This window comes from Cinclus cinclus, chromosome 1 (genome assembly GCF_963662255.1).
Source record: "Cinclus cinclus chromosome 1, bCinCin1.1, whole genome shotgun sequence".
Lineage (NCBI taxonomy): Eukaryota > Metazoa > Chordata > Aves > Passeriformes > Cinclidae > Cinclus > Cinclus cinclus.
Genome location: NC_085046.1, coordinates 150,200,030 through 150,227,971, shown reverse-complemented (window position 1 = coordinate 150,227,971; position 27,942 = coordinate 150,200,030). Strand labels below are relative to the sequence as shown.

At 44.0% G+C, this 27,942-nt stretch overlaps 1 protein-coding gene and 1 non-coding gene across 2 annotated transcripts; both read right to left on the bottom strand.

The window, feature by feature from the left end:
• Positions 1-227: 227 nt before the first annotated feature.
• On the bottom strand, positions 228-3,999 carry PSCA (prostate stem cell antigen). The gene is made up of 3 exons (XM_062504290.1): positions 3,948-3,999; positions 1,600-1,707; positions 228-439 (listed from the first exon to the last, which is right to left on the bottom strand). The coding sequence occupies exons 1-3, from the start codon at positions 3,997-3,999 to the stop codon at positions 228-230; spliced, it is 372 nt and encodes a 123-aa protein (XP_062360274.1).
• Positions 4,000-13,510: 9,511 nt separating this feature from the next.
• TRNAM-CAU (transfer RNA methionine (anticodon CAU)) lies at positions 13,511-13,583 on the bottom strand. Its single transcript has one exon. It is a non-coding gene; the product is annotated as a tRNA-Met (tRNA).
• Positions 13,584-27,942: the final 14,359 nt, after the last annotated feature.

Genomic DNA, 27,942 nt, shown 5'->3' with positions numbered 1-27,942 from the left:
TAACTTTATTTTAGGTGTTTTGCAGTTAACATGAGCACACATTTCCTAATCTGGTAGCACTCGAGCTTTGCAATAAGATTAAAGCAGAAGCCATCATATGGCAAAGAGCTGCCATCAGCTCACAGGCTGCTGGGTGGCCGACAACACCCCACTGCTACTGGTTACTATTCTTGCTATTAGAGGGGTGCTCCAAGACTTTCTGTGGTCATGGGAGGCACCTTTGCACCTCAAAATTTGTTGTTGAGGACGGTCCAGAGCACTCCGGCCGCTATCCCTCCGGCCAGCCCATAGCTGGACCTCACACTGCCTGCAGCGTTGACATTGCAGAGGTCACTGCTGCAGCAGGAGATGTTCCTGTTGCCCACGTTGAAGTCCTGGTAGGATGCTTCACACGAGGGGTCACATCCCTTGCTGATGAGGCTGAAGAGCCCCACAACCCCTAGAAGGAAAGCAGGGTCATTATTGCAAGGATTCAGTACAAGCCAAGACTCGTGGGATTGAATAATGGGATGCTGTTCTTATCTGAGCTCGTTCTGTGGGACAAAAATCTGAATCACAGAATGGTTTGGGTTGGAAGGGACATTCAAAATCATCTCGTAGGTGGGGACACCTTCCACTAGGCCAGCTTGCTCCAAGCCCCATCCTACCTGGCCTTGAACAATTCCAGGGATGGGGCAGCCACAGAGTCTTTGGGTCTCACCAACCCCCAAGCAAGGAATTTCTTTTTAATATCCCATCTAACCTTGCCCTCTCTCATGTGAAGCTCAATCTCAAACATCTTTGTTGCATGGAGACTTTTAACACCTGGGAAATTATGGAAACACAGCTATTACCATTTCAGATGGCACAGTTATTATTTGATTGGTTTATGAGAGGCATAGCCCATTTTTTGGGCTGGTTTTGGCAACTTCTCTTTTTTTGATTTTGATCAAAAAGCAGATTTTTACCTGCAGGAGATTTGATCCATTCTCCTCCAGGAGATCTAAAATCCTATCTGGGCACCAAATCTTTGCCACATGCAATAAATAACAAAGAGTTCTACAACATCTCGACTCTCCTGCATGTGAGTGTCATGGATTTCCACATTCCCAACTGGGACTATTCCTACTGGAGGTATCACATCTACTGCCTGGCAGAGAGGAGCTTAAATGTGGCACTGATGGGTTTTGTGCCCCAGGTCTAAGAACAACTCAGCTGTTGGCACAGATATAGAACAGGAGGAAAAGATCCTAGTTTTTCAAGTTTCCCCAGAGACACAGAAATGAAATTTTATCATTTCCATTGATTTCACCTCAAATCAGCACCTCCTAACTTCACAACCAGGTCGGACCAGGCTCAGCCCCTCACATTTTAATTCATGTTTGCAAATACTGCAAAAAAATTTAACCATTGCCCTTGTGAGCAAATAATTCTTGGTGCTGAGAAAGAGAAACAAATTTAATTTTGTGCAGGTGAAAGATGTTTGTACACTGAGGTTTGCTGGCCTAAACCACCTGGTGTATCCAGACTGGGTGAGCCTGGGTGGGACACCTGAGGCTGGGAAGATGTTTGGCTCCCAACATCCCAACTAAGACATTTCCCATCCCTGCTTTTCCTTACGGATCACTTCTGTCTTGCACATATTGTTCTCGCCGCAGTCCTTCTTCTTTGTCATGCAGTTGGAGTTGCTGAGCTGGGATGAGCAGCTGTAACACTGCAAAGATGAACCTGCAAGAGACCAGGAGGGGTTAGGAGAGAAATCAGGGAATAATTGAATGGTTTGGGTTGGAAGGGACTTTAAAATCATCAAGTTCCACCCCTCTGCTGTGGAAAGGGACAACTTCCAGTTGACCAGGTTGCTCCAAACCACATCCAACCTGGCCTTGGATACTTCCAGGGATGGGCAAACCACAGCTTCTCTGGGCAGCCTGATCTATTTTTTTACCACTCTCATAATGAAAAAATGTCTTAATTATAGTTAACCTGAATCCGCCCTCTTTTAGTTTTAAAAAATTACTCTTCATCCTATCCCAACTCCTAAAATTTATCCCCAACTCTCCTGGAGCCTATTTAGGCACTGAAAGAGGCTCTGAGGTCTCCCCAGGGTTTTTTCTTCTCCTGGGCGAACACTCCCAGCTCTCCCAGCTCTACAGGACAGAGGCTCCAGCCCTTGGAGCATGGAGACCTCCATGGTCTCCTCTGGACTTGCTCCAGCAGCTCCACATCCTTCTGATGCTGGACCCCAGAACCAGACCCAGCCCTGCAGGTGGGGAACAATTCTACATCTCTCATGTATCTTCAGTCTATCCAAAGCTCTCCAGAGAATTCAACCAAGTGCTTGCACTGGGAAACAGGACCACTCCTGGGGATGCTCAAAGGAAGATATCTCCTCTGCTTTGGGGAATTTTTTTAAATTTTTTTTTCTTGTTGATAATCATACACCTGGTTGAGGTGGGAGTCAGGTTTGGCAGGTGCTGAATGGATTTTGTCAGTGCAGTGAGGGAGCAAAAAGAGAGCGGAGAAACAGCTGGGCTTGAAGAGAATCATGGAATGGTTTGGGTTGGAAGGATAATTTCATCAGGGACACATCCCTCTAGACCAGGTTTCTCCAAGCAGGAATCTGCCAAGTCCCTTCCAGCCCCTTGTCTCAGTTCTTAACTTGTGACTCGCCCTTTCCACCACACCCACCTAGAAATCAAAATGCAAATTTCACCCCTCTCTGACCACCAGGTCATCCCCTGTTCCCACCCCTCATGGAAATGCCACTCCATAGAGGATGGAAATCAGTGCTGGCAGCACCTGCTGAGCAGCTCCAGCAAAGGCAGGAAAAGCCTGGCAAAATCCCAAGCATCCAGCCCTGGTGAAAAATTGTCCCTAGAGGAATGAGATTGTGGTGTAATTACCTGTTCCTGTCACCTGCTTCTGCCCAAGGGTGTCACTGGAGCCTTGCAAGTACCAGTTTACACATACATATATATATGTATGTATTTCCTTGAGCCCCATGACCTCCATATCCTAATGCATGAAGTATCCTAATGCCTGAAATACCCTAATGCCTGAAATACTTTATTTGCACACTGAAAAACCCTGCTTAGAAATTAGTGATTGAAAGAATTAATCTGAGGCTCTTGGTCTCCCTCTGTCCAAGCCTCTCTGGTGTAAATGACTGATGCAGTCACAGAGTGAGGAGCCAACCCCCAATTTGTCTGAGTGCTGCACTCTGTTCTCACATTGACCTGACTTTTAAAGCAATAAAAGTCAAATTTTGAGTGTTCTGATGGAAGCTGGCAGAGAGAAAGGTCTGAGGGCTGTGTAAAACCCTTCACAGCTTATTACTTAAACATCCTCTGCTGATTGAGAAACTGCTCAAATTTGATTATTCTCCTTTCTGGTAACAGGGAAAAGCTGCTTTAAACCCTTTTTTTATTTTTTTTTTTTAATCAGTGAGGCTATAAAAACCTGACATTGTCTAAACCCCACCCATTCAGTCCATAAAATAACACATAATGGCACTGTCATTTTTTATTGTCCTGTAAAATTCTGTAAATCTGGCCAGTGTTGGGGTCTGCCTTTGAAAGGACAAGACAGAAAAAAAGTTGGAGGAAAACTTTGCGTAAATGTTGCAATTTTAATAGCCTGGGAAGAAGGAAAATAATCCTCCCACCCCACTTAGCCCCTCCCCTTCCCCCTTGGCTGTATAGTCTGGTTTAAAAAAACTTGGATTTTGAATAATTGAGGATTCGGGATTTGCCTTTCCTGGAAGCTGCTCTCCCAGCACTCAGATCCCACCCCCCCCCCCCCCCACCCAGGGTTCATTTTTCCCACTCAATGCCCATCTGAAGGGAAATATCTTGGGGTGACAACCTGCCCGCATCTCTTCCCTCCTCCCCAAACCCCATCCCAAATCCTCCTTCCAGACTGAAAATCTGCAGGGAGGGATGCGGGGTAGATCCTTTGTGGGGTCTTACCTGAGTCCACGCACAGGAGTGCTCCCAGCAGGAGCACAAGGAAAGCTTTCATCTTGGAATTAACTCTCTGGGACTGTCTCTTTGGGTTGTTTCCTCCTGGGGCAGGTTATATATCCTGGGATGCCGGGCGTGCCCACAAGGTCATCCCTGAGAAGGCACCTGAGGGGAGCTGCTGGCAGGACCAAGGGAGGGGTTGCTTTGTGTGTTGGGATATTTGTGTTTGGTGCCTCTCATTTCCTTGCCACTCTCTGGGCTCGTCTCCACAACTGCCACCCCCTCCTTCCCTCCTACCCTTGGGCAAAGTGCTCACAGGAGTGGAAAAAGCCCCAAATTCTTCCCAACAAGGCTGGCCTTATGCATTTCTTCATGGGCACTGAGGCTGCAGTGGCACCCTGTGAGTGGGGCTCTCCACCCCCAGTGCCACCCTGAGTGGAGCCATTGTGTTTAAATCAAGGACAAAATGTTCTCTGAATCAACAGCTCAGGGTATTTATCTGCCTGTGTGAGTGATACTCGTGATAACAAGGTATGTGGTAGGGAGATATGTGGACAAATTAAAAGTGCATTGGCCTTTCCAGGTATTGGGAGTTTATTCACCCTCATTTCCTTAATTTTTTTTTTCTGTTAAAAAGCAATGGCCAGCTCTCATTTTTGATGTTTGAAACCCAAGGGACTTTCTGCTGGATTTATTTGGTGTTTCGAGATGTTTCATCTGTGGCTTTGTTCTCTTTGTGTGCTCTTATGTGGCACAGGCTGGGTACAAGATTGGACACGACTCACTGCAGGTGCAATGTTAACAACCCAGGCTTGTCCAAAAAATGCCTTTTCTCTGTCACGGACAGGGCAAGTTCAGCCACATTCCAGCCTCAAGTGCGAATGTTTGCTCTCCCATTCTTCACATCCTGTGACCACTTCTCAGGAAATGCCAGGGCAAAAATACCCAGGGCTTTTTTTGTTAAATTCAACTTTTAATTTTTTTCCCCCCAGGATCTTGGGATTAATGCTGTGAATTTCTTTCCCTCAGTGATTTATTCCCATGCAGTTTAGCTCTAAGGAACTTTTCCAAGCTGAAAGGAGGGTGTGCAGGTGGATCATTTATCTGTGCATGTGGGATGAAGGGTGGAGACCAAAACTCCTGCCCTAACTTATGCCAGAGAAGAATCTGTTGCAGGAGATGATTTGACAAATCCTAATTTCTCCACGGGGATCTTAACCACTTTGACTTTCAGTCTTCTGTGTAAAAAAGACCTAAAACCCCATCCCAACACCTTGTTTCTGTGTCTATTGGCTCCTGCCTCATAATATTTTTACTGACCATATAATTTATATTTTATGTATTAAAATAATATATTTTTTCAGGCTCTGGAGTTCCTCATTCAGAGGTATTTAATGGTTTGGGTTTTTTAAACCCTTTAGGACTGTCCCTGTAGGGTGTGACTTTTTTGTGCTAAGGAAGAACAGGGTCAAGGGGGAAAAGTCCACTCCCCATCAAATCCACCAAGACCTGGAATTAAATATTTCTTTAAAAAGCATTGATAAGGAAGAAAAATGCTTTCCATCTTTCCCAGTACCATTATTTTTATCCCCTTTCTAACATCAGCCAGAAAAACTTAAAACTTGTCCTGCTGTGAGAGAATCTGACAGCTGAGAGCTTCTCCATCCCCTAGTCCTGCTTGCCCGAGGCTATGTGACATCCCAGGAATTCCTGCTTTCTTACATAAATTGTTGATTGTCACTGTTTTTTGGGACATTGAGTGCAATTCCTGCCTGACTCCTGAAGATGGCAAACGTACCCCGTCATAATTCCACGTGCATTAACACACAGTTATCCATAGAACTGAGTGTATTAGGTGTTGTTTTACTTTCCTGAGGTTATAAAATTCCCATTTCTTCTGCCTGCATGGAAAAGACCATCAGTTCCCTCTGGAAATTTCATGATGTCTACAAATCCCTTGGAATATTTTTTTTAGCACTATTTTTGCTGTCACTGCAGATTCCTGATAGAGGCAGGTCTGGAGTTCTCTGTTTGGGAAGGGGGAAAGAGGAGTTGATTATTTGCTCTATCCTGGTTCTGGATTATTTGCTCCTTCCTGGTATCAGGCTGGGAAAATGGTGATGGATCATGGTACAGACCCTGGTGTCATGGATCACACTGAGGAACAGCCATGAGCTGAAAATCTGAGAAAAAAAAAAAAGGTGAAATGATTCCTGGAAAATCTGGACAGAGAGACATCAAAAGGAAGATTTCCCCCGTTTCCTGGTCATCTGTAGGAAAGCTTGTAGGATGACAGAAATCTTATAACCACAGGATCATGGAATTATTTGGGTTGGAGGGGTCTTCAAGATGATCTTGTTCCACACCCCTGCCATGGGGTCTAAATCCTGTCCAACCTGGGTTTGGCCACTTCCAGGGATGGGGCAGCCACAGCTGCTCTGAGCACTGAGTTGTTTTCTCAGATTGGTCGTGCCTGTAGCTCCTTTCCAGGACTTCCTGAAATCCCCGTGTGTGGTTAAAATGGGCTCCAGAGGGAATTTTATTGGCTTTTCCACTCCTGGATGGTGTCAACTGATGCTGCCTGAAGTGCTGTCTGCAAATCTACTCAGGCTGTGGGGCTGTGGGATGTTAGAGAAGGGATTTTAGGGATTTTTAGGCATCCAAATGGGAATTTCAAATGGCTGTTGTTGGGAACACAGCCTCAGGAATATTCAGCTGCCCCAAATCAGAATGGGTGGGGAATAAATGAGATTGAGCCACCAGGTGGGAGCAAGGCAAATCCCATTACAGACTTTCCTGCAAGGAGGGAAGCGTGGATCCCAAATGAAGCATGGAACTGGATAGGCAGGATAACAGACGGATTGGTAAGGGAGAGAACGATTTCAAAAGGAGAAGATGGATGGATGGATGGATGGATGGATGGATGGATGGATGGATGGATGGATGGATGGATGAAAGAGTAGGTTTAGATTGGATATTGGGAAGGAATTCTCCCTTGGATGGTGGTGAGGCCCTGGCACAGAGAAGCTGTGGCTGCTCCATTCCTGGAACTGTCCAAGGCCATAACAGGACAACAGATGCAGCCTGGTCTAGTGGAAGGTGTCCCTGTCCATGGCAGGGGCCTGGACAAGATGTCCTTGAAAGTCCCTTCCCATCCAAACAATTCCATGATTCCATGGAAAACACACAGGTTGTCCCCTATCTCAACCTCAACTATTTCTTCCCCAGCTCCCAGCTGTTTTCCACTTTTCTCTGTTATGGGATGGACATGAAGGATGCTGATCCAGCAGCAGGGAAAATGATTCCAGCTGCTCCAGAGGTGCCCTATGCTGCAAGCAGAGAGAGGCTCCAGCTAAACACTGTTCCATGTCATGGTCTACCTCCCACTTCAAGGATTTATATCCAGGTTTGCTGTTCAAATAAGCTTCAGAGCACCTGGATGCAAGGCTGGGATTCTTGCTGGAATTCCAGAGCCCAGGAACACAGACTGGAGCTGCCATTAAGAGCAGGAAGGTGTTTGGGTCTCTGTCCTTTGGTTCAAGCCTTCCTTTCTTTGTGCCTCTTTTTCCTCCAACACTGTACATGGCTTTGAATTCCTGCATCCCAAGCAGAGTTTCTGGGATCTGTGGGGCACACGGGTACAACCAGAGTGCAATACAGAAATTTAATGACCAAGGAGTCTGTTTGACCTTGAATATTTCTCCAAAGGTCTGGGGACAGAATGAAAGTTCCAGTGATTCCAATTCAGGATTTCCAATTTCCAAAGCCAGCCTGACCAGCCCTGGAGAAAAAGTTCACTTTTACATCCCACACATTCCTGCTGACAACCATGAAATCAATGCAGGGCTGCAAATAAATCCCACTACAGTGCTGATCTTTTCTGCGGAGAGAGGAGGCGATGGAGAAAATTCCAAGGGCTGCAGGGATTGGAGATTCCCATACGATGGTGCTGTTGCCACATGGCTAGAGCCCAAACCTCTCCTGGCATGTGGGAGCAGCCCAAGATTGTTTGTTTAAAAATCTCAGCAACTTCAGAGCATCAAAAATGCATTTGACTCCTTTTTTTTAACATATATTTATTATTATTATTATTATTATTATTATTATTATTATTATTATTATTATTATTATTATTATTATTTTTCTAATTGCTGAAGTCTGCTCTCAGAAGTCTTGGAGTGTGGGATCCCTGCCAACTCGATGCCTGGCACATCCTGGAGTTGTTTGTGGGGAGAAAGGAGAGCATTTTCCTGCACCCACGCTTTGGAGCTGGAGTGAAGGGTGGGGAGAGCAGCCTGGGCTGGGACCACAAAGAGGTTCTGTGCTTGTTCTGCCCTCACAAAAAAAGAAACTTTCTGACTTTCCCCTTACTGGACGCTGCATCTTCCTGTGTACAAATGTGGCAAAATATTGGAAATACAGGCAGGAAACGTGAATTTCCTGGGATCACACAACAGATCTCAAACCAGGACCCTCAACCACCCATGCTGCTTCCCAGTCTAGTCCCAGACCTTCCATCAGGAAAATTAATTTTCCTGGCCCCACAAGAAACCACAGAATATGGATGGGGAGTAACCTGAGATTTGCAGTTCAGCTGCTACAAGTGGAAACACAGAATCACAGAAAAATTTTAGGTGGAAGGGACCTTCAAGACCATCCAGTTCCAATGCCTGCTGTGGGCAGGGACACCTTCTACCAGACCAGGTTGCTCCCAGTCCTGTCCAAGCCTGGTTTTGAATCTGGAGGGTAGAAAAGGGTGGTTCTGGGGCCAAACATGACCAGCAGGGACCATTGCCCCTCATGTAGCCACAGATTCACTCAGTCCATGGCCTCTTGGTCTCTCCTTTCCCAGAGAATCATGGAGTCCTTCAGGTGGGAGAAGACCTCTGAGATCTTTGAGTCCAAACCCTGTTCCAATCCTCCTGGTAAGGAATTTTCCCTAGTATCCAATCTTAATCTTCCCTGATAACTTGAGGCTGTTTCCTCTTGCTTTATTCCTTGGGAGAAGACATCAATCCCCACCTCAGGAGGGCTTTGGTCCTTCTAATTTTATCCCTGAATAACCTCATGTCATCCTTGAAGTGCCCCTGAGTTGTCTCCCCTTCATGCAAAGGTCATAAAATCTCCTTTTTTGTCCATCCATCCTTAGTTTGTGGTGAGCCCCCAGAACAGGTGGCGCTTTCCCAGAATTAACAAGGTTTTGGGAAAAAAATTCTGCACACAAGGAGCTCATCTCATGGATTTGTGCATTGGGAAAATGTTTTTTTGAGGGATCGTTCTTGTCAGGGCATTTTTTGTGGCTTGTTTCTGAAGTTGCTGACAAAGTGTTGGAAAACAGAATTCTGTGGGCGAAGAAGTGCTCTGCAGCACTTGATAAAGTTATTTGAAGTTCAGGATGGATTTTGGGATCAAACCCACATATGGAGAACAAGATCCATCTAAACCAGTCAGTTTCCACTCAGGACATGCAATTAAGATGCAGGAGATAGAGGATCAGTCCTTTAAAGTCTGGTTTCCTTTCCCTGGAGCAGATGCTCCTCTATTTACAGAGGCAGGAATTCTGATAACTCTCATCTTTGTCCTTCTGCTTAGAACTGCTCCACTTTGTGTTAAGTAATTACAAATTAATTGGGCCGGAGAGATGTAGTGGAGTGAAGCAATTTGATTTTGATGAATTGGCAATTTCTTACAAAAACTGTTTCATTAAAATAGTTGATTCCCCCCCCGACTGCTTTATCAAATGCTCTGATGCTTAGGACAGCAGAAGATGAGTTGCACAAACCAGGAGAGATAATGGGAATTCTGATTAATATCTGTCATTTCCTTCTGGTTTAACTGTTTGGCTGGAAAATCGATTGGAAAAATCAACCCTCACTTGCTTGAAGTCATTAGGAATTTGCTAATTTGAAAGTGCAATGGCTTCAAGGTCCCCCTGATAAAGGGCAGGTTTAGATGGAATGCTGGGAAGGAATTATTCCCTGTGAGTGTGCCCATGGAAAGGGGTTGAAATGGAATGATCTTGGAGATCCCTTCCAACCCAAACCATCCCAAAAATCCATGATATGGCCAGAGGAAGCCTGGTCAGAAGAGCTCGGGGCATTGTCCAATGTGTCCCTAAAGCCAAACCTGAATTTGATTAAACAAATTGGATTCCCAGCTCCAATTTTTGGCTAAATCTTGATTGATTTACAGGAGCTTGGCTACTAAATAGGCACCACCTTGCAGATGGCTGTGTTTTGTCAGATTCTTAACAATAAATAGAAAAAGAAAAGGAAAATTGTGTGATTCAAAGCTGCTCCCAGCAGTTCCACTTTTTATTTTGTCACTGGAATTAAATCATCCCTCTCATCTCCCCAGGCCGGAGTCAAGGATCCCTTCCCCTGCCTGACCTTTACAAATTGCACATCCTGCTCAGCTGTGGCCTTTTCCAAGGTGCCACAGATCCCCAGCCCGGTGGTTTCGGGATCGATAGCATGGCCAGCGATGAGCACAGAATTAACAACTGTCTTGTCAGTCCTCCAGCAAAAAAGTGGGATGCCAAAGGATGGCCAGGAATATGTCTAGGGTTAAGGAGACCTGATAGGAAGGAAATGGAGGAGGCGGATTTAGAGTCCCTGCAGCCTGGGCACAGCCCATGGGGTGCAGTTTTCATTGAATGCCAGGTTTGGGTTGGAAGGGACCTTAAAGATCATCTCATTCCAACCTTGCCATGGCCAGGGACACCTTCTGCTATCCCAGATTTCTCCAAGACCTGTCCAACCTTGGACACTTCCAGAGATCCAGGGGCAGCCACAGTTTCTCTGGGAATTCCATTCCAGGGCCTCCCCACTCTTACAGACAGGAATTCCTTCCCAATATCCCATCTAACCCTGACCTCTGGCAGTTGGAAGCCATTCCCCCTTGTCCTGTCACTCCAGGCCCTTGTCCAAAATCCCTCTCCAGCTCTCCTGGAGCCCCTTTAGGCACTGGAAGCTGCTCTGAGGTCTCCCTGGAGCCTTCTCTTCCCCAGGCTGGATATTCCCAGCCTGGCTCCAGAGCAGAGGAGCTTCAGCTTTTGGAGCATCTCCATGGTCTCCTCTGGATTTGCTCCAGCATCTCCATATCCTTCTGCAGTTGGACCCCAGAGCTGGATGCAGAATTCCAGGTGGGGTCTCACCCGAGTAGAGTAGAGGGAGAGAATCTTGTCCCTCAACCTAAAATTTTCAGAATGAATGAAGCTGGATTTCCCGTTTGCTTGTGCCCTCCATCCTCTATGCTCCCAGTTCTCTGGTTTTTTCCCCCCTGCCTTTGGTCTCCTTCCCAGGATTCCTTCATCTTTTGCTGAGCAAAAGGCATCATCAGGGGATGAATTTTCCTGTTGTCCACCTGGCTGCTGCTTCTAGGAGTGTTTGAGGAGCTGAGATCCTTTTGTGGGACCCTTCATTTTAAGGTTTCTCCTCTTTTGGACCAATTTTCACAAAATCTGAGATTATTTCTAGAGCTCTGAGACCTTTCTCTGCATTTAATTTGCTTGAATCTGGGCAGGATGATGCCCAGTCAGATCCATGGACAGACAGGTGGATGGACAGCGGGATGGACAGGGCTGGAGCTGCATTTATCATATTTCCATAGACCAGGTTAAGACTTATGGAACTGTAGGAACAACATCCAGAGGTGAAGAAAAAAAGGAAAACAGAAAAAAAAAATCAAAATAAATGTCAAGGATCCCAAGAAAATATCATGGATGATATAACTGCTGGCCAGGGAATAGTAGGAATGTCAATGGGAACTCTTCCTCCCTTGTGATCCACAAATCCTGTGTGGATAAAAACAGTCAGGAGATTGGGAATGTCCTGTTCCTCCCATTTTGATGGCTCACATTGGATGGACCTTGGCTAATTTGTCTTCCCTGTACAAAGCAAGGTCGTTTGCTCTCAGGGGCATCGCCGCCTGCCTTGAATTAATTTTCTATTAATTACTGGAATGATTTGAGCATGGATAAGCAGCAGTTATTTTTAGCAGTTGGGCTGATTAGACTTCAGAGAGAACCTGGGGAAGTTGTGGGGCTCCTGCTGCTTGGGAAGGGGAGAGCAGCCATTCCCGGTTGGATCAAAGTGTCCCTCTGGGTCATGAGCCCTTTCTGACGCTGCTCCTTAGTGGTTTCACAGGGAAAGTAAAAGATTTTATCCAATTTCCACCCCTGGAAGTTCTTGAGGACAGGCTGGGTGGGGCTTGGAGTAACCTGGTCCAGTGGAAAGTTCCCTGCCCATAGCAGGGGTTGGAGTGAGATGGTTTTTAAAGCCCCTTCCAACCCAAACCATTTTATTATTCCATGTTCTCAACTGCACTTGGCATCCCTGATGAAATACCCCCTTGAACAATGGACAGGGACGTCCTCCACACCTCCTGATCTTTTATTGCATTCATTTATTCCCACTAATCTGGGTACTTCTTATTTTCCTTGGCCACTCTGTCCTGTCATAATTTGCTTTTTGCTCTGTGTAAAGAGAGCTGAGGCACCAGTTCAGCTTGAAACCCTCTTGCTTTTACATATTTATTTTAATAATTATTTTATTTCCTCCCCTACATTTTTTTTAAAAAATAATACTGTTTTCAGGCCCCCAACCTGTCTGGTAATTACCCTGCCTTTGATAAACCTTTCTATTAAGCGCAACTTGTAAATACCTTGCCTGCTTTAACTGAATTCAATTCATCATTAAGGCTCGGGAAGCTTTGCTTTCTCTCTTTTGTGTGGAAAAAATGAAAACAAGAGGTAAATTCACTGTTATTTTCAGCAAGGATTTAAGAAAGGGACTTGGATTCATAGATTTGTTTTTAAATGGATATGATTGTTTAAACCTCCTTTTCCGGGATTATAAATCTTTACTCCTGGTTTTTATATTCCTTTATTTGTTTGATTTTATACCTAGTGGGATTTGTTTTGATTTGTTTGGGTTTTTTTCTTCCCCAGGGAATCAGAGACTTCTTTGGGTGGATCCCTGGAAAGTGAGAATTTTAGAATTTCTGTGCTGACAGGCATTGACCCCCACAAAAAACACTGCTTTTAACTTCAAGCTGTAAAAAAAAAAGCTTCCAAAATTGAATAATAAACTTAAGATCACAAATGTTTAACTTGAATAAAAGTCTGTAGCATCATATGGTGGAAAACTCAAAATTTCAAGTTTTAAAATATAATAATATATATACAAAGCAAAATCAAAATTTTAAAAGGAAAGTTTCCTTCTTCTTCATAGGTCTAAGTACTATTGTGTAAATAGGTAAAAAAATCTACATTGTGAATCACTTGTGAACCACAAGAAATTAGTTATTAAGTTAAAAGTAAAAAATAATTTAAGTAGGTTTTCTTAATTAAACAATTTGCCCTTAAAAGGCCTTATTAATAAAAAAAAAATACATCTCCATTTTAACTCATTAACTTTAATTGCTGTAGAAATCACAGTTTGTAAATTGTAAATTTGTAAAACTGTAATATAAATAAAACCTAATAAATATCTAAGTCTGAACAAAAAATACTGTCTCATGCATTTAATCCCAAGCCTAACAAAAAAAGACCCAACAAAATACGGTGGTGCCCCATGTGAGGAACAAACTCACGACTTTCAGATTATGAGACTGATGTGCTACCTACTGCACTAACGAGGCAGCATAGTTTATATTTATTACATTATAATTATAAAATCACATAATATATATGTTATTTTAAATATAAAGCACGTTGCCCCAAACTGCCTGCAAATGGATTCTGAAGCCTCCCTTATTTCAGACCAGCCAGTGACTTGTGATTCCTGAAGGTCCTGAGGATCCCACTTGCTTCGTGCAGCACCTCAGAGGTGGAAATTGCCAAGGGAGACACTCAGAACTGTGGAAAAATTTCCTTTATCTCTCCTGGATGTTCGCGTTTAAATGAAAGATGCCTGTTCTTTATTTCAACCATCTTCCGAATGAAGTTGGAAAGACTTGAAAAAATTTAAGAAAACTCGAAGTTTTTGGGGTCTTTTTTCTTTTCCACATCACGATGGAGCAGAACAAAGTGGAACAGCTCTTCCATTGGTTTTCCTTCTCTTTTAGACCTTTTGTCTGAAGAAACAGCTCATTACTGTGACATCATGGAAGAATCAGACCAAGGGAATTTCTGAAGGTTCAGCCTTTATGAAATTCTGTCTCTATTTTCCCCCGGCCACCAAAGTTTCAAAGTTCCTTTTTTTTTTTTTTTTTTTTTTTTTTTTTTTTTTTTTTTTTTTTTTGCCTTCTTACCTTGGTTGCATCCATGGATTTAATTATTACCTCTGGCAAGACATGTGGCATTTTTCTCTTGTCACCAGCATTTTTCTCAGGCCAGGTTTAGTTAGCTGGAAAGTTCACATTGTGCTGTTCAGATGGATATTTTCCATGTGTGGAAAGCAGCAAATTTGCCAAAATATTTAGAAGAAAGTTACAAAGCACAATAAAGTTTGAGTTGTTTTTTCCTGTGTAACCAATGTTTGTGAATGTGTCTCCAACCAGGATTTTTTATTGTTTTCTTTCCACCTAGAGAAGGCCAGGGAGGATTAGGTTTCATTGAAAATTTTGTTTGCAACTTTGTGGCAAATAATCCTTAAATCCCTGAATAAAAAGATCAGCCCAAAACCTATAAAATATATTTATCTTCTTAACTTGCACTGGTGAAAAGGTCTGAAGATCTGGACTGGTGGTTTCCTGTGATCTCCTGACGTGCATGGGAATGACTGGAATTCGGATTCCTGCTGCTTTTAAATGCTTCAAGAACCGATCCCCTTTGAGTGAGAATGAGAGAATTAGAGTGTGGCTCGAAGAGGGGAGAATAGTTTGAATTTCTCCCACCTTATCCTGAGTACCGAGGTCACTTTTCTTCCCCAGGACTCTTTGGGGATTTTACTTAAGGGAATGCCTGCTGTTGGAAGGATATGGAGCAGAAGCAGTTCAGGCTCAGTTGGGAATTTTGATCCAGAGCTTGTTCCGGATGATTTGTGTTGCTTTTCTTGTGGTCCCCAAGCAGCTTTTTAAGCTGAAGCTGGGAATGTCCCCCTTAAATCACCGGTGTAAGCCAGAAATGTTTTGGCTTTGGAGGTAGGAGCCAGTGCTGTGCTTTTCAGTAAGGAGGTATTAATTAAAGCAGGTATTAATTAAAGAGGAATGGTCCAAGACACAGAGAGATGGGGGATAATCACAGAATCACAGAATCATGGAATGGGTGAGGTTGGAAAGGACCAGTGGAGGTCATGTGGTCCATGATGGTGTCATTTTGCCTCATATATGGAGACATTTATATAAAATGAGCTTGATTTTATTTCACATCTCAGTTTTAGGGTTCACGAAATTAGCAGACAATAAATGCAGTGCATAAATCCCCTGTGCCTGCCCTGAGAGATGTAAAATCACTGACTTTAGGACAAATATGGGTCTTCTCAGATGGCAAAGAAACCCCTGAGCTGTTCCTCCCCCCTGGATCATGCAGAGGAGATGATGGACCTGAAAATCAACTTGCTTTTGATTCTTGTTGAGAGACCATAGAGATCTGGGATGCCGAGCATGTGGATGATGGGAAAGAGTGGGAAGGTCCTGCAGGTTGTTTCTCACCCCATGGATGCTGTGCCAGGACATCCATGCTGGGGCACGACAGCCTGAAGGAGAATCTTTGTCCCAAAGGGATGAGTCCCGTGACCCACCAGGAGTCTGAGATCTCCTGCAAAGGCACTGCAGGGAAATCCAGTCCCTGAGTTTTCCCCTGCACTGATTTCACACAAGGAATTGATAGGCATTGCCTGAGTCTTGCAGGAGAAGGCACTTTGCAGTTGCTGATTGCTCACCCACAGACCCTGTTTTCCCTTGGAATCTCCTTGGGGATTGCTGTTCTCAGCACAGGCTTTCTGAATGTGCACAATGATTGCTCCCACGGGGGTGGGAGCTTTCTCACCCTCCAAGAGGGCAGAAAAACATTTGAAAATCACTTCCCAGGTTACACAGCCTCTGATTTTATTTTCATCCAGCTGCTGAAGTCAGCAGGAGCAGCAGGGATCTCACCAGGGAGGAGGTCCCAGGAAACACAAGAGGCAGGAGCTGGGTAGGAACTGGGACACTGAGGTGGACTTGATGATCTCAGAGGTCTTTTCCAACCTTAATGATTTTTGATTCTATGATTTTTGCACTAAATGTAATGGAGATTCCACCTGCTCCCTTTCCTTTTGTATGGATTTTACCTCTTCTCCCTCCCTTTGCATTCCAATTATTGCCAGTCCAGGACAATATTTGTGATGTGCTTGCAGAGGTCATGTGGGAAATGGGTGGTGTCCAATAGGGGAGGAGAGCTGGAAAGCAAATTTTCACAAACACTTTGGAATTCATCCCATCACCATCCCTGGGAATGTTCAAAAAACATGGATATAACACCGGGGACATGATTGATGGTGAACTTCATGATGGGCTGATGGCTGGACTTGATGATCTAAGAAGTCTTTTCCAAATTTCACAATTCCATGATTTTATGAATAATTTCATTTTGTTCTGAAGGAATCAACATAGAAAAAATCCATGAGCTCCCTCCTGGAGAGAAGAGAGACTGGGCATTGAGTGCAGCCATGTGGAGTGATACTGGAGCAGGTTGGAAAATCCCAGCCTGCTGCTTAGTGTAGGCTGGATAAACAAAACTCATCCTAGGGAGTCCCCAGGCTAATTCCAGGCAATTCCCTTGTAGGAAGGTGTTCCTGTATGAATATTTTAGCAGAGCTGCTCCTGCCAATGCTCCTGGAAATTAAGACACTCAATAGAAGTGTTCAAAATTGGCATAAAACTGATAGTAGGTTTGGATTGGATATTAGGAAGGAGTTCTTCCCTGTGAGGGTGCTGAGCTCCTGGAACAGATTCCTCAGAGAAATTGTGAATGCCTCATCCCTGGAAATATTCAAGGCCAGGTTGGATGAGGTTTGAAGCAACCTGGGATGATGGAAGGTGTCCCTGCCCACGGCAGGGGATTGGAACTGGGTGGTCTTCAAGGTCCCTCCCAACCCAAACCTTTCTGTGATGAATACACAGGAATATTTGGAAATGGTCCAAGTGGGTTTTTCATCATTATTTGTGCTTTGACTTTTGCTGTTTTATGTTAATAGTTTAATCTCTGTGAATGGACAGGTGGAAAACTCATCCTTACTCAATATCTGCCCCAGGTCTGATCAAAACAGCACAAATCTGTTTAATCTTGAGATAAAACACTTCTGGAATTCCCAAATATGCAAAAGACATGAATTAGATGGTGTTGTACAGTAAGATCACATTTGATAGGCCAGTTAAAAGTGTGATTCTCCTGGAATTTAAATGAAATACATGATGGGAATCATCCCAAACCCACTGGAGAAAAATTGAGATGGCAAATAAAAAGTGGAAAATTGGGCCACTGGAGACATATATCTGGGAATCATTCTGGAATACCTTTAACAGAGCCAGAGTATACAATATAGAGAGAAAAGGAGAAATAATTCTAAAGGGATAAGTTATGTGGGCTTGGATCATCTCACTCTTTGTGACCTCAGCTCCTGAAGCAATCCATCAGAAAAATGTCCTGATAGGTATGTTAATTACGGATCAGCTGTTCGGGGTAATAATTATGGGTCATAATATTGTGTCAGCTGATAATGAAATCATAGCTGGTCTGATTTAGAATTGCTTGATAACTCGTCCCAAAGCATTTTTGGGATTTTAGCTCACAAGGGGAAGAAATATTATTTATGGAACCAGCAGATGCAGCTGAAAAGCACCACTGAGCTCTCAGGCACAGAAACCCCAAATCGGGTGTGGAATGGAAGCAAGAGGCTGGAACACCAGGAGAGATGAGAGCAAAACTGCTTCGTGTTATCTTTGTGGTGTTAATTGGGGAGATAATTTGAAAGGAAAGACAGATAATTTGAGGGGGAGGACATCTTGCACTTGAGGAAGGAGCAGGTGTGGGGAGGGATGGTAAATGATAAGGTCATTAGCCTGTGGGACAGAGAGACACAAGAAAAACAAATTTAGTGTTAATAGTCCCTTTAAATTCTTTGACACATTGAGGATCAGAGCAGCAAAAACTTGCCTGAGGTCACCCCACTGGCAGTGACAAAGCTGAGAATAAAACTGAGGGTCTGGAAGCTCAATCCATGGATCCTGGAGTTTCCCTCAAGAACTGCAGCACTGTCACCATAGTGGGAGTGAAAAGAGAAAAGGAGGTGCTGACAGGGAATACAGGAAAGGACTTCAGGAGCTGCAGCAGGAACGTTGTTCCCTAATTCAGCTCTTTGGATCTGGTGCTTCTGGAGTGGGATGTGGTGTGACTAGACATTCCTGAGCTAGGGATGAGGATCTGGACTTGAGGCTTGTTTTTGTCTTTGTTGTTCAAATCAAAATTCACTCTGCCACATTTAGGGTTCTGCCCTCATCTCCTTGTGTGAACAACATCCCCTGCACAACAAGTCCTGCTGTACCTTCCTTCCTGGGCACACAAGAATGTGGAATCATGGAATAGCTTGTGTTGGAAGGGACTTGAGGGATCATCTAATTCCAATCTCTGCACCATGGGCAGGGGAATGCAGAATCCACGAAGGCCGGAGGGCAGATCCAACCATGCTGTGAGCAGGAAAACATTAAACACCAGGATAGGTTGTTGTTCTGGAGGTGGGGTTATTGCTTCCTCTAATATCTCTGGAGGAGATAAGAGGCAGGGCCATACTGGTTCTAGTTCTAGGGTTGCCCATTGGCTCAATGCTTCACTTCATGGCTGAAATGTGCCTCCCCAACCCTTCCAAACTTATCTCAGAGATTGTTTAGGGAATAAGCTGTCACTGTTACCCCAGGGCAATATCTGCCTTCCTCATCTTCAAGGTATTTCAGGCAGGACCTCCCCTGGAAATGAGTCAGGGAGCATTACCATGACAGCACCAGTGTTTTGAGACAAAAAAACAATAGAGGGAGAAAGAACTTTCTTCTTTTCCTCTACATAGGGAGCTTAGGGTGGAGCTGTGGAGATTCTCCCTGGAGACTTGGCTTTGCAGCCATCCTTTTATCCCACTTTTTTGTGATCTTCCATCACGAGTCAATCCTGATTTAGCTGTTACAGAGAAATCTGCTGCCAGTTGAAGACTTAATTGCACCAGAGGCCTTCAGCAATGTGGGCACTAATGAGCCTGAGTTCAGATATTCCTGACTTAATGAAAACTGAGGAAGGGATGGCCATGGGCTCCAGGCAGTTCTGGATCTCACACCTCCGTGAGAAGAATTTTCTCCTGTATAGCTCATTAATAAAAGGAGGGTAGAGGAGAGTGGCTCATCACCATCTGTCAGTGGAAGCTGGAGCCCAGCCAGGAGAGCCAGCAGTTAATTAGGAATGAGAGCTGCTTCCTTTCACAGATATTTCTATATGTTTAAATATAGGCATTGTATTGCCTTTAATGGAAGCATCTCTTTTTTTTTTCTAATTAAATGAGCCAGCCAAAATTTTTTGTTGGATGGTATTAACTTTGGAGAACTTGCTCAGACATAGGAATCTGCCTTTGTTCTTCCCAAACTCTAGGATGGCCTTAGGAAAACACAGCCCAAGGGATGATGGGACACCCAGGAAATTTCTCTTTTGGAATGGGTTTCAAGAGAGTGACAGACTGAGATGGGAAAGATGCCACCTGACTTCCAGGATTTATTGTCCTTGCTGGAATCATCAGCCAATGGTCTCCTTGAAAGCTAGAGAGGGCATGGAGTGACTGGATAGGGGGGAGTGGCTGTCAGCTCAAAGGGAGTAGGTTTAGATTGGATATTAGGAAAAAATTCTTCCCTGTGTGGGTGGTGAGAAGTTGTGGCTGCCCCATCCCTGGAAATGTCCAAGGACAGGTTGGAAAGGGTTTGGAAGAACCTGGTCAAGTGAAAGGTCCAGAGAACTTGGAACCAGGTGACCTTGAATGTCCCTTCCAACCCAAACCATTCCATGGTAATTCCATCAGAAACATTGGATGTCCCAAGGTTTGTGATCCTCCTCCTAAATCTTCACTGTTGCTTTTTTTCTTTCTCCTCTTTACAAGAACTCCATTTGTGCACAAAGAACTTTCCAGTGCACCTCTCTCACCTGCATCCCCATCAGGAAACCCCCCCCCACTTTTTTTTTTTTTTTTGTGACTCCCAGAGGGAATTTGACATGAAGAAGGGATTATACAGGGAAGGATGAAGGTGTAGAGTTGGAATTGATTTGCAGGGTCTGTCTGTGAGGTCTCCTTTTGCCTCTAAAGTGGCTGGGTCTTTTTTTCCAGCATTCCCTGACAGATGTTTAACATTCAAACAAATCCAATCTCCATCCGTCTACTCCCAGCAGCCACCAGTGTGTGATAGAGATAAGAGATGAGCTGAGGCTCACAGCTCACTCCTGGAATGACTCATCCCTTTAATTGCATCCCTTTAATTACAAATTAGCCTCCTTGACCTTTTCTTCCTGTTCTTTCCTGAGTGTCCCGGCACAGTCTGATCTGTGTGCTGCCAGGAGCAGAAGGAGGCGACGTCTCTTGGTGGAAAGGTTGTTTGAGCTGAGGCCACACTCTCACCTCCCTTAATCCCACAGGTTGTGCAAAAAAAAAAAAAGTTCCTCTTCTTCTTCTTGAAAAGGTCTTTGTGACTTAGAAAGAGCTGAAAAACACAAAGTCACCACCTAAAACTGCAGAAGAAACAAAAAAGTCTGACAAGTGAAGATAATGAAATTTGGGCAAAAACCCTCAAAGACTGGGAAGATTGAAGACCTAAAATTGTCATTCCTGGGCTGATTTGCTGTAGGTTTTCTCTCTTTTGAGGTCCTTGAAACTCTGTTGGGATCTCTGACACAAAACTAAAAAAAATGTAAGGCTTATTCAACAGGAATATTCCAGCACAAATTCTTCTTTGAGCAGATATAGAATGCCACCAGGAAATCTCCAGGAAAGAATGGGAAAACCGCCTCAAATAATGACAATTCCTTGGCAGAAGTGGAATTGGGAAGTGGAGCTTACCTGTGAATTTCCTTTCCAACATCAAATCTTTGGGAACAGAAGTTTCTAGAGATGAGAAAACATTGTTTGAAACTCTTTGCCTTTATTCATCAGTGAATTCTTGAAATGTTCTCCCCTGCGAAAATATTTGGAATAACACCAGATTCGCCCACTCTGTGCTGACATTTAACTCATCCCATTATATGCATTATGCCACCACTCCAGCTTTATCCAGGATATAATGTAAGGAACATATACACAGATTTAGAAAAATACAGAGCCTTATAGATTTATTTATAGTAGTTCATATATTTATAATTAACTTCATTGTGAGAAAAGTTCAGCACGAGATAGGACAACAATGGATTTCTCAGTTATATAAAAGGGCCTTGAAAAGCTCTTCCCTGCTCCGAGAAAAGTTGAACTGCTCAGAGAAAGCTGCATTCTTAAAAAAATAAAAAAGCTGAAAGTGGAAATGTTTTGTTTATAACAATTTATTCTAGTAGAAAGTTAATTTTCATTTCATTTTTAAAGTGTACTTGAGAAGAAGTTGTAGGGTTTTATATAAATGTTGAGACCCACAGGGCAAGAGGGGGATCAAGGGCACTCTCAGCAAATTTGTAGATGACAGAAAGTTGAGGGTGAAGTGACACACCTGAAGGACAGGGCCACCCAGAGGGACCAGGACAAGCTGGAGAAGTAGGAATGTTGTAACAGGAGCAAGTGTTGGTGCTGCACCTTAGCTGGGGTCAATCCCAGGATCAGTCCAGGCTGGGGATGAGCAGATGGAGCAGCCCTTGGGGCTGCTGGTGGGTGAGAGACTGGACATGACCCAGCCATGAGCACTTGGAGCCCAGAAATCCAAATGTGTCCTGGGTTCATCCTGAGCAGGGTGGGCAGCAGCTGAGGGGGTTGTTCTGCCCCACTCAGGTGAGACCCCACCTGCAGAGCTGCTTCCAGCTCTGGGTTCCCCAGCATAGGAAGGACGTGGAGCTGTTGGAGCAAGTCCAGAGGAGGTACCAAGGTGATCAGAGGGATGGAGCAGCTCTGCCATGAGGAAATGTTGGGAGAGCAGGGATTGTTCAGCCTGGAGAAGAGAAGCTTTGGGGTGACCAAATTGTGGCCTTCCAGTAGCTAAGGGGCTTGACAAAAAAAGACAGACTATTCACAAGGACCTGAAATGACAGAGCAAAGGAGAAGGGCTTCAAAGTGGTGGAAAGTAGGTTTAGTTTGGATATTAGGAAACAAATTCTTCCCTGTGAGAGTGGGGTGGTGCTGGAACGGAATTCCCAGAGAAGCTGTGGCTGCCCCTGGATCCCTGTCAGAGTCCAAGGCCAGGCTAGATGGGGCTTGGATCAACCTGGGGTAGTGAAAGGTGTCCCTGTCCATGGCAGGGGAGTAGAATGAGATGGTCTGGAAGTTCCCATCTATTCATGGGAGAAGGTTTCAAAGGTTCACATGACCTTATCCCAGGATCACAGAATCACTGTGGTTGTAAAAGACCCCCAAGAACATTGAATCTATAACCCAACATTCAAAAGTTCACCACTAAACCTTCAAGCACCACATTCACAGGGTTTCTGAACACTTCCAGGGATGATGACTCCACCTCTCCCCTGGGCAGCCTGTTCCAATGATTGATCATCCTTTCAGTGATTAAATTTTTCCTAATATACAATCTAAGCCTTCTCTGGTACAACTTGAGGCCATTTCCTCCTGTTCTGGAGCTTGTTACCTGGAAGAAGAGACCAACCCCCACTGGGCTACAGCCTTCTTCCAGGAAGTTGTAGAGACCTTGTGCTGCCACTTGTCCCCCATGAGATCCTGAATTCCCTGAGAATGGGATTTCTTTAGCTTCTGAAAATCCCCCTGCTCTGCTGTTTCCAACTCAGAGAGCTTGAGGTGTGGTTGGTGATGCAGCTGAAACCATCCCACACCAAGTGCCAGACAGATGGAAAACAACTCCTTTGTTACTGAGGAGCAAGTGGAAACTTCCACCTTGCATAAGAGGCCTTTTGCCTCCTTGTGACCTAATTTCCTTGTGATTTTCACTAGAACTAGTAAAAGAATTTTGTACAAGTGGAAAAGGGAAGAACAGGAGCCTTGCTTGCTTTCTTCCTTCACATTGCATAAAGCTTTAATAGCCAGTAATAGCTGACATGGCTTTGATTTTATTGCACTTAACTGGGTAATTCTCCTGTCCCCAACTGTGCCCATGAGGACTGAGTGGAACAGAAGTGACTGCACCACAGTACAAATGGGTCTTTGAATTCTTCTTACATTCCCATGGCCTGGATTGTGTTCAATAAGTCATGCACAGTAAATACAGCCAGGAGACGTGAGGAGACTCATGAATACTTGCAAGGCACTCAGGTGCCACTTTGGTGAATGTGCTCTGGGCAGAGTATGGGGGAAAAAAAATGCACTGCTTGTGTCTCTGGTCCTCCCCTCACTCAGTAGTGAAGGCTGTTCCCCACCAGAGAGATCCCCAGGCAGAGCTAATGAACCAAAACAAGCAGTTTCTAATCTTATCCCTGCTTTCTTACCACAAGGAGACACAAGTTCACATCCAAAATCTGACACTCCTACCCTGGGTTTGTTGATAGGTTCATAGAATCACAGAACACCCTCATCTTGAAGGGACCCACAAGGATTGTTAATTCCAGCTCCTGGCCCTGCACAGGACATCCCAGAAAATCTCACCACGTGCCTGAAGTGGTTTTCAGTAATTTCTTAAGCCCTGGAAAACTTGGTTTGCGCATTTTAATGTCTGTTGGTTGCATGCATGGGTGTGAGGTTTCTTTGCCACGATGGACAAGCCAAACAGTACCATAGACAATTTGGGTAGGTGACCTGGAGACTGGACATTGGCCTGGGAGACACCACTGTGCCAGTTTGGTTGCAGATACAGCCTGGAATTCTCGTGTCCCATCCCTATTTTTACTTTGTTCCATCCCTTTGCGGATGATGAGAATTATGGAGACCTCTGAAGTGAGCGTCCCCTACGCTGTCCCCATCTTGCTGCATCTTATTTCAATGTCTTGTTAATATTCCTGTGCTCCATTCAAATTCCCACCCAGCTTCTTAATCTGTCCTCCCTTAATCCAAGGCCTTGCACAATCTCCTCCCCTTTGTCTCTCCACTGAGGGAACAGCAGCGGTGCCCCTGTGAAAAATATCCAAATAACTTTCCTCTGATGATCCCAGTTTCTTCTTGTGTTTCCTAGGATGCTCGGAACTAGTCTGAACTGGAGACTTGGCTTAATGGGATGGGCTCTTGACCTTCCCATGGGTGATTGGTGCAAATCCACACTAATGAAGGTGTTCCAGTCACAGAAAGTCCTCTACTGGATCCTCTGCAGGCTGTTTAGCAAAGCAAAGAAGGAATTCCGCTGTCTCCTTTAATGCTTTTAAATAGTTCATGTCTCACTGCTGACAGGTGAATAAATTGGTAATGAATATGCAAATCAGCAGGTCTTCTAAGTGAGCTGAGAAACCTCATTTTGAAGTGTTTGTGAGGCAGGATGAGCACTTTAATGTTTGCCACACATTTCATGCCAGTGATATCCCCTCTCCTTCATAAACAGAGCTGCTGTTAATCCAGGTCCTGTTCCACACCGGTTTTGTTTGCAACAGTAAATTAAAAAATGTTAGGGAAGGCTGTCAATTGCTGTAAATTAATTTTTTTTAATTTTTTTTTTATTCCATGGGATTTCCAGCATGGAATTATAGAATGGTTTGGGCCAGAAGAGAGCTTCAAGGTCATCTCATTCCATCTCCTGCCATGGGCAGGGACACCTTCCACTATCCCAGGTTGCTCCAAGCCCCATCGTGGCCTTGGATGGGGCAGGGATTTCCAAGGATGGGGCAGCCACAGCTTCTCTGGGAATTCCATGGCCCCACCACCTTCCCAGCTCTATCAGACATTCTTTCCTCCCTTGTCCTGAATTTCCTTTTGTCCCATGCAGAAGTCTTCCCATTCTGAGGGGTACTTCAGGGAGATGAAATTCCTTCATTAATGTCCCTGATTTCAACCCCAAATTATCACTTTTGGAAATTAAAAAGCTACTGCTGAGGTTTTAATTTTCAATTTTCCTCCTGGTTAATGGAAATTTGGACATATCCAACCCTCAAGGACTTTTGAGGCTCTTTCTCCAACATTTTGGATGCCTCAGAAATCTCTGTGAAGCCTCCAAAATATGCAGGAAATCAGCACCATCCCTGAAGCAACAGCTGAAGGAGACACAGTGAGGACAAAATGTATTTATTGTTTTAATTTAAATCTCATCAGACTTTACCAGTTTTACCCCTTGTGCACCTCTTTCCATATATCTATATCTATCTATCTATCTATCTATCTATCTATCTATCTACACTTATATATACAATTTGTATATTTGTATATACATTTCCCACTCCTGGAAATGTGCCAAGGGTCAACACAAACTCCTCATGCCCATCACACATCACAGATCCATCACTGCTGCTTTTCCCTTGCCTCTCCTAGAAGATTCTAGTCCAAGAATCTCTAAAGTTCCACTTCCCAGAGCAGTGTTTCTGTGAATCTAGAAGATGCTCAGGGAGCTGAGTCATGGTTCCATGACAAGAGGTGTCTTGCTTAGCCTGAAGTTATTTTTGTAGGCAGGGAATGTGCACAACTGAAGGATGAAGTAATTTTTCCCACTTGCCAGCCATTTGTTGCCTAAGATCATTTCAGCACTTCCATCCTTGGTGTGTTCTGTGTGCTTCTCATTTTTTAGTCTTGGAGGCAGCAGATTCCTTTATTTTAATAGAAGAAGTTATTCAAAAGTCTGGAAACTGTGGATGAAGAAACAATCTGGAGAGTTGTGATCATTTTTTTGAGCAAATTCTGAAACGTTTATCCTTTTACCTAGGTTGTCACTGAATTAGTTTTTGTTAGAAACTGAGGTTATTAATGATTAATCATTTTTTAGTTCAGTCTCATTTTGATTAAAGCAAGAAAAGACAGGTTGGAACTTTTTAAACTACACCTAATCTAGAAATTGAAGTTTCACTGGATATAGAAAATGATCTGTTTTTTCTAAGTCTATCCAGAGGCTCATGCACCTGAACATTCCTCATGGCTATTCCTTGGGTTTTTAGCTCCCAAATCAGCCTCATGGGGCATTGTGCCCACATCTCATAAAACATAAGTGGGAAGAAGAAACTTGATGAGAAATGTCCTGGTAATGAAGCTGCTCTTTCTGAGATCATGGAATAATGGAATTATACAATCATGGAATGGTTTAGGTAGGAAGAGACCTAAAAGATCATCTTATGTACCCTGTGCCATGGGCAGGAACACCTTTAACTATCCCAGGGGCAGCCACAGCTTCTCTGTGCCAGTGCCTTGCTACCCTCCAGGTAAAGAATTTCTTCCAACATCCCATTTAAACCTCCCCTTCTTGTAGTTTAAAACCATTCCCATCACCAAGAAATTGCCCCTTTGAGAGACAGTTTTTCTGGATGCTGTTTTTCTCCTTATACACCCCAATTCTATTTTAGAAATGAAAAGTTTGTGTTCCTACATATAAAATGTGACCAGTCTCAACACTGGATGGTTTTCACTTCATTACCTTCACTGATTTTTTCCTTCTGGCTTTGCAACACTCAGCCCTGGCAGCCAAAGACTGATATTTATTAAAATGGTTTTGTCTCCTGGTTTTATCCCTCAAGAGCTGTTGAGATTTGAGAGCTTCTTTTGAGCTCTGGGTCAAACACAGGCACAACCCAGGAGAGTGGAGGGGAGGTGCCAGGGAAGTGGAGAAAACAGCAGCTCTCCTCTTTTTTTCCTGCTGGAATAAGCAGTCATTAGGTCCACAAAAATATTTTTTGCCTAAAGGATGCACTGAAAACAAAGTGTTTCAAGATAATGATGGGCTCTACCCAGCGATAATTAATCTGCAGATGGAAACATCCATTCACGTGTGCTCTCTTTATCCATCTGTCCACTCATTATTTTTACAAAGCCCATTCAAGTCAAGAAAGGAATTCTGCTGCTTTCCAGGCCATTCCTGGGGATTCTGGCAAATTCTCCTTGCACAGAGTGCTCAGCTCAGCAGTGACATGGCCAGGAAGAAGCAAAAGCCACCTTTTAATGTTGTGAAGGTTTTTACTTCCTTCCCATCTATTTGAGGAAGGAAAAAAGAAGGCTGCTTTAATTTGTCCTTCCAGCAGTCTGTGATACAGAATCTCCCCAGGTTGCCACAGGAATAAATTCATTACCTGTTTCTCTAATGATGCCAGCTGAATATTTTAATGCAGTTATGTTTAATCACTTTTTAAAATCCACAGTAAAACCTCTGCAATTAGCCTCAGGGCCATCAAGTCCTCAGTGAAACATGGGGTGAATTCAGCTCCTTTCTCTGGATAAAGCAAATCCATCTCTCCAGAAGAAAAGTGTTCCATGCAGGACACACTGAGGTTTCTGCCTGTTGGTGCCGTTGTGATGTGCATGGAAATGTAGGAATATTCACTGGAGTGAAGATGGGGACGAATCACCTTCATAATGTGCCGGGTACTTCTCACACCTGCAAAATCCTGTCTCCATCTCCACTTGCTGTAAATAGATCAGAAAAAAAATGAGCAACTTCAGTGATAAGATCAGGAAGAACTCTACTCCAGTGTGAGCTGGGCACTCTGCCACCAGTTCAAAGACCTGAAAGAAAATCCAGGGTCTGTTGCAATTCCAAGGTGGAGTTTTGAACCATGACAGGGAACTGAACAAACTCAGTCATCACTCTCATTGTTTCTTTTCTCGCTTTTTATTTGTTGCCTGTTTCAAGTAAACATCCTCCAGGAAAGTGTTTTCCTTCGTATCAGACAAAACTGTGCATTTTCAAATGCACAACCCCCAAAACTTTCAGTTTATTTAACCTGTTGGGTAGAGGGGACAGGAAAAGTTTCTTCAAACTTTTTTGGTGATGAATCAAAAGTCATTTCTCAGTAGAGAAGGGGTTTCAGTACGAGCTTTCCACCCCAAGGGTCGTAGAATCATGG

Excerpts from the sequence above, each read along its gene's own strand:
- PSCA (XM_062504290.1), bottom strand. The coding sequence starts at position 3,999 with ATGAAAGCTTTCCTTGTGCTCCTGCTGGGAGCACTCCTGTGCGTGGAC. Across the intron at positions 1,708-3,947 it reads ACTCCTGTGCGTGGACTCAG|GTTCATCTTTGCAGTGTTAC; the intron begins GTAAGACCCCAC and ends GGTCTCTTGCAG. Across the intron at positions 440-1,599 it reads GTGCAAGACAGAAGTGATCC|GGGTTGTGGGGCTCTTCAGC; the intron begins GTAAGGAAAAGC and ends CTTTCCTTCTAG.